General features: G+C 46.8%; 1 protein-coding gene across 1 annotated transcript in view; it reads left to right on the top strand.

Annotated features, from left to right (window-relative positions):
- The first annotated feature begins 2460 nt into the window (after positions 1-2460).
- The window catches only part of AGGF1 (angiogenic factor with G-patch and FHA domains 1), a 42237-nt gene continuing 37849 nt past the window's right edge, over positions 2461-6848 (top strand). Inside the window, exons 1-3 of the mRNA XM_034774471.1 lie at positions 2461-2871; positions 4385-4487; positions 5993-6198. Coding sequence (XP_034630362.1) covers positions 2689-2871; positions 4385-4487; positions 5993-6198 — 492 coding nt within the window. The 5' untranslated portion in view covers positions 2461-2688. The remainder of the gene's footprint in view (positions 2872-4384; positions 4488-5992; positions 6199-6848) is intronic.

Here is a 6848-nt window from a genome sequence, read left to right as displayed (position 1 = left end):
AATGTCATTTTCGCAGCTACCAGGCCTTGCCCCGCCCCTTTGTTAAATATCGCAAGGCCCCAGACCCTCAGTGGCATGGCCCAGTGCCCCTTATAACGTGGGGACGAGGGCATGCTGCCGTTTCTCTTCCTACAGGTCCGTTGTGGGTCCCGGCGCGTAACGTCCGCCCGTGGCACGGCGATGGCCTGGCACCAGGGACTATCGAACCCCATTCCACAGTTCAACCTACATCTGCAGGATCCCGAGCGTCCTCGCCAGCGCCCCCCGCGGGGGCCCCCGCAGCGCATAACCTGGGGACAGGTTAAAGCCCTTTCACTGCAGGCCGAGCAGCTGCGAGTGCAGCAGCAGCTGGAACCTACCGCAGAAAATTACCTTGTGACATTGTTAGCTTGCCTTAATGCTAATTCACTCCTTATTTTGTGTGTATTGGGAAGTTTCCTGTTGGCCCCTGGCTGCCAAGGCGAACCCCAGATAGAGCAGCGGCTGCAGTTTAACACCTGGGTCCACCTGGCAGAAGTATTAAATCAATCTGATTTCTGCCTGGCCGTTGCCCCGGAAATGCAAGGTCTGTTAAGTACCTGCCTTGTTCCTGTCTGCAAACCGCCCAGCAACATCTGGGGTGTGAGACAGTAAAAGAAATGTGCTGTTTTAAGCTTGCTGATAATAGTTTTGTATGCAATAGCAAATTGATATGCTAAAATGCTATGCTTAAGTCATCCGCCAAGACGTTTTTCTTCCTTGGTAGGATTATATTTAGTTATAGCCACCCTTAGAGTGGATGAAGACCCTTTTATAGTATGGGGTCCTAGTTTTGATGTTTGATGTTTTACTTTGTTGCTTTGTTTAATGTTTACCCAAACTAGTGACATTGTGTATGCTACCCTGCAAGAGTGTTTTGTTTAAACACCGCATTTATAAAATAAAACAGGGGGAGATGTAGAGATGCATAGCTCCCGAATCGCCAGTCCACAGGCGCGGCAAACTGCTCCCATGGCTACGAGGCAGGAGTGACCTTCAATCCAGCGTTTGTGTTTGGGAAACTTATTTGGCTGATTTGATTGTACCCTCGCAGCTGGTGTTCACGCGCTCAAGAGATGGGTTCGTTATCTTATGTGCATGTATACTGCCTGGCTCTTCTATGCGCAAGAATGTAACCACTAAGAAAAGTTGTAAACAAAGTAAGGAGAGAAATAAAAACCCCAGGAAAAGTTTTCCTGGGAGGCTTTTTGCAAGAGGCTTGAAAAGCTCTCTAGCTACCACAGACCTGGCGTTCTGTTTCCTTTCCTGAGTTGTCACCACAGCTGGTGGGTCAGAGGGTTCAGTGGTACCCCACTTCCAGACAGCACCCCAGGGGGAACCCATCACAGGGGTCTCAGGGGAGAGGGGAGAGCAGAGGTGGGAAAAGGTGGAGTGGATGTTTTTGTTTTAAAAGTTATTTCAGAAATATTCTGTTTACAATGTTTGCATGTGTTTAGTATAAATATCTGGTTACTAATAAATTGTGTAGCACTCTTTGAATCTGACTGGAAGTATTATTAATAATACCTTCCATTCAGGGTTTTGAATACACTAGCTCTTGGATTCGACTGTGTGATGCTTTAAGAATCCCTCTAAGACAATGCTCTGACTTACACATCAGCAAGGAATTACACCAGTTTGCAGGAAAGGGGAGTGAAATAGTAGTTTAAAATTTAATCCAGCTCTATCACTCATAGTAGTACATGTACGTCAACTTTTTTGGAAACACCAGTTTCTGTACCATATTCAGATTTCGATTTATAAGATACAAGCAGGATAAAATCTAACCTAAAACAGACCCAATCTCTGTCCGGTTTGACTCAAATTCAGCGCGTGCTCAGAGCAATGACGGCCACAGACTGCTCAGCAGAGTCTTCCAGCTCACTGTGATTAATGGGACTGGGGTCGCTATTCAGCGTTTCTGCAGCTGTCATTACAGACACACTTTCCCCCCCACGCCCCGTCCGCCCAGAGGCAGGCCACTCTCTCAAGCGGGGCTGAAGAGCCCCCGCCCAGAGCAATCAGGCTGCCCAGGATCAGGCTCTCCTACCCGCCGGCTACTTGTCCTGAACCCCTTGTAGCCAGTAACAGAGGGTCCTGTGGCACCTTTAAGACTAACAGAAGTATTGGGAGCATAAGCTTTCGGGGGTAAGAACCTCACTTCTTCAGATGCAAGACTTGTCCTGAACCCCTTGTAGCCAGTTACTCCCCACCCCACCCCGCCTGTGAGGCACCACCGCGTGCTGCCCTCCAACAGCGTCACTAATGCGGAGTCCCTCCCGCCAATGGCGGTGCCCAGTGCACCGAACTCCGAGCACCCCCTGAACGAACACCAAAGAAGGCCGCCATAAACCTCCCTATTTATATACCTAGGCGCACTGCGCAGGCGCATAGCTGAGCCCCAGCACCCTCGGTCGCTTCCTGTTGCCCTGGGATCATTTCCGGGTCACTCGCCGCTGCCCCGCCCCTTGGTGCTAGTGTAGTGCGCTGCGCACTGCCGCAGCCTCTAGTTCCCGCCGGAAACTTTTCTTCAGAAGCGTTATTAGCCGGGCGCCAGGGAGTCCCTGGGGCGGAGCCATGGCGGGAGGCCGCCGCTGCCGCTTTGTCTCCTGGCTCTGGCTGCGCCTCTGTTCCGGCCGCTGAGGGTCCCTGGGAACTAGAGCCCCGGGCATGGCCTCCCCGCCGCTCCCGGAGCCGGGCGCCGAGCTGCGGGCTCTGCAGGGGAAGGTGGAGGTGCTGGAGGCGGAGCTGGGGTCCTGCCGGAGCCAGCTGGAGCAGGTGCAGAGACTGCTGCGCCACACGGAGCGGCTCTACCGGGAGGCCCAGGAGAGCAACGAGGCGCTGCAGACACAGGTACCGACCCCGTCCTACGCCGCTGCGGGTGTGTCCCCTCCCCGAGTCTCCCCCTGTCACCCGGACACGCCCTCCCCTCACCGCTGTGGTTTGCTCCCCTTCCCCCCACCAGACAGCCCCCTTCCCACACTGGCGCTGCCCTTTCCTTAGCAGCCAGACACCTCATCAATTCCTGAGTTTTCAGGGTTTTCTCTCAGAGATCCGGGTCTGCAAGCCCAGCCCCTTGTTCCCTCTGGCTCTTGACAGGCTTTGGGCCCTGTTAGCCCATCATGTTGCTGAGCTGTTTTCCTCAGCTGCAGCACCAGGCAATCATAAGCTCTAAAATTCTTCAGTCCAGGGAAAGTCCCACAGGGATATTTGATCTAATTTAAAAAGAACAGGAGTACTTGTGGCACCTTCAAGACTAACAAATTTATTAGAGCATAATCTTTCGTGGACTACAGCCCACTTCTTCGGATGCATATAGAGTGGAACATATATTGAGGCGATATATATACACACATACAGAGAACATGAACAGGTGGGAGTTGTCTTACCAACTCTGAGAGGCCAATTAAGTAAGAGAAAAAAACTTTTGAAGTGATAATCAAGATAGCCCAGTACAGACAGTTTGATAAGAAGTGTGAGAATACTTACAAGGGGAGATAGAAGTGCCCAGCATTGGAACTTAGTTCCAGCATTTTTGAAACCACCAACTACAAGTATGTTCTATATAGTATTCAGACTTACAAACCTGGTTCCTTAATCAAAAGGGAAGATTACACTAGGGAGAGGCAAGAGAAGGAAAAAGATGGACGACAGCCTGGTAAAGATTTGGGACAGTATGGGTCATAGAGGTTTTATAGCCTTTACACATTTTAAGACACATCACTAACTGTGGTATACTAAGGGCTGGTCCACACTAACCCCCCACTTCGAACTAAGATACGCAACTTCAGCTACGTTATTCACGTAGCTGAAGTCGAACTATCTTAGTTTGAACTTACCGCGGGTCCACACACGGCAGGCAGGCTCCCCCGTCGACTCCGCGTACTCCTCTCACTGAGCAGGAGTACAGGCGTCGACAGCGAGCACTTCCAGGATCGATTTATCGTGTCTAGACAAGACGCGATAAATCGATCCCAGAAGATCGATTGCTTACCGCAGGCCCCGGAGGTAAGTATAGACGTACCGGGAATGATAAACATTATCCTTTAGGGTCCCATGAAAAATGGGTGTTTTAATTTTAAACTTGTATCCTACAAACAATTAGGGGTTAGGTCCCTTCCTTCACATTTCCTTCTTTAATCAGTATAACTTTAATATGACTGGAATGTCATCTTTTGTTATGACACCCACTGGTCTTATATATGGGAGTCTCAAGAAACTAAAATCAGTTATGGTATCTATGGTAGACGTAAATAGTTGTTTTTCTACAATATCTGCAAGAAAATAGAGCAGTATAGTTTTCTGAGATGGATAATTATAATGGCTTTGATTTAATATTTTTTATAATGCATGCTTTTTCTTGCAGGTTGAAGAGCTCAGTAAGGAAGTCCATGATAGGAAGAAAAGAGAAAGAGATACATCTAGTGTAGAAGTGCAGACTGAAGACTATGATTCTTGGCAACAATCAGGTAGCCAGTGGAAATTGCACTAGAAAGAGATCCTTAACACTTTCATTAATTAGTTAAATTAGTTCTCTGACTTAACTAACCCTGTAAATATTGTTCTCCATTTCTTATTCATTTGAAGCTTATTTTATATGCACATGTAGCTCCCCTTGCTCTCCTGCATCAAACACAACTTCTTGTCATTGCCTTTAAGGCCTTTCACAGTTAAGCCCTGCCATTTTCTGTAGAAATCCAACTGCTGACCTCGGCTTTGTACTGCTGGTGATGTAGCTTTGATTGTCCACTTGTCTGCTTCTCCTTCAAGCAATCATGCTGCCCTGTATGCATGCAAAAAAAGTCTTCATCCAGATTTGGAAAGCTACCTGTGAGGAACTGGGAATATGATTCAACAATTTTTGAACTCTGTGTGAGATTATGCACCCCAGGTGTCTGTGTCAGATTGCAAACTCTGTTTTGACTGTGCACCCTTCTGTCCTTCTCCAAGGTCTGTTTGCCTCCATGTTGGGTTGGCATTCAAAAGGCTGGTGACAGAAGAATTACAGTAGAGGGGAGTTGACCATTAAATACACAAAAGTTGTTAATTTGCTAAAAGACTGGTCCCTGCGCTGAAGAACTAGTTTAATGGGGGGAGGTCTCGTTGGTAAGCCACCTGATGGGCCTGTGCTTACGTGAGGAAGCTGGCAAGGGGGCCCCTGAACATGGGGCTGAAGGTTTTAAAAGGGTAGAAACTGGTCTGCTCAAGGGTCCATTTTGTCAAGTCCAGGAAGGAAAAGTCACCCAGCATATAGAAGCCTCATGAGGAAGGAGGGTCCTATCTGCTTTCCAGAGTCTGGATGGCGCAAGGGACTCAGACCACAGCCTAAAAACCCAAGGGGATCCAGAGCAGAGAGGCTTGGTTTCCCTTCAGAGCAGTCCTAGTCAGTGATTGGGAAGGGGCACTTGCTAGGATCCCATCCTCTTATCCTCTCTTAAATATCTCTCTAAAAACAACTTCTGCTGCATTGCATTTAAATCACTACTGTCTGGCGTTGATTAGGCAAATGTTGAGTTGCCCTTTAAGCTTTTACTAAACACAGTTCATTTTATTGTTATTTCATCATTCTAGTCCATTCTGTTTCATCCACTTATTATGTGCTGTCTGATTTCTAGATTGTGAGCTTCCAGGGCAAGGAGCTCAGCTCTTTTTGTTTGGTTTGGTTTTGTTTGGTTTGACTTGTCTGTGCAGTGCCTCGCTCAATGATATGCTGATCTTTAATGGAGGCTCCTAGGCACTAGCATAATAGAAGAATAAATAACAATGACTTGTGCATATGCTTCAGCACTTGCATAAGTACATTTAAGCAAGTTTTCATTTGCTCAGCAAAAGTGGGGTAAACAAAAAATGGTCCATGCTACCTGGAAATTGACTCTGTTGGCCTACCTGTGAAAAGTGACTCACGTGCATTAGGGTCCTCAGGCTAACTTGTGTAAAATGTTACTTTGCTAATTTATGCAATTTTTTTCTACAGATTATTACAATTATCAGAATTATTGTAACAACATTGATGCTCAAGACAACACATCTGAACTATCAGTGCAGCAGAACCATGAGAGTGAAGATCCCAATCCTAATTCTACAGAGCAGTCTCAGGCAGGTGGTGATATTCATTCACACATTGGTAGCACAGAACTTGTTGAATGTGGACAAGGGGATAACTTAATCGAGAATTTACAGGTAATAGAACTGTGTGTTTTGAAATACTTTTGGAGTCCTTAATCTGTCAACATGTCTATGATTTTGAAAGTCTTGCTTCAGTTCCGATATTACTATATGAGATAGCTGTTTCAGTGATCCAGTACTGAAGATTGTTTACAAACTTTTCTCCTTTGTGCAATAAAACTAGGGTCCCAGTTCTTTGATCAGGTCCACCAGTGTGGATCTGGGTGCAGGATCGGGGCTAGGTTGTAAAGGTGTATGCACATTTTAAAGCAAGAAAATTTAAGATACATAGAATTTAGATTAGGAGCTATAATTGCAGCATGTTTTTACACAGGGAACATCCTTCTAATCTGCATTATGTGGAACCATAAATACACAACAGCATTTATAATTTGGTTTTGTTTTTTTAAAAAGCAGTCACATAACTTTGCATCCTCTAGGGATAGTAGTCCACTGATTTGTCCATCTCTGTAAAGCTGGAACCAAATGGGATTTTTTTTCTTTTAAGGAGCAATTTAAAGGAAGTGTGCATGTGTGTGTGCATGTGGTGGCGTGGGCCTGGCCTGGCATGGCCTGGAAGTATGAAAAGTAGCCCAGCCAGAAGTGTTTGCAAAACGTGTGCAGGTAGGTTGGAGGTGCAGCTGGAGAGGTATGCAGAAGTGGAC

The sequence above is a fragment of the Trachemys scripta genome, chromosome 6 (assembly GCF_013100865.1).
Source record: "Trachemys scripta elegans isolate TJP31775 chromosome 6, CAS_Tse_1.0, whole genome shotgun sequence".
NCBI lineage: Eukaryota > Metazoa > Chordata > Testudines > Emydidae > Trachemys > Trachemys scripta.
Note: the sequence above shows the minus strand (reverse complement) of the source record. Positions and strands in the feature narration are given on the sequence as shown.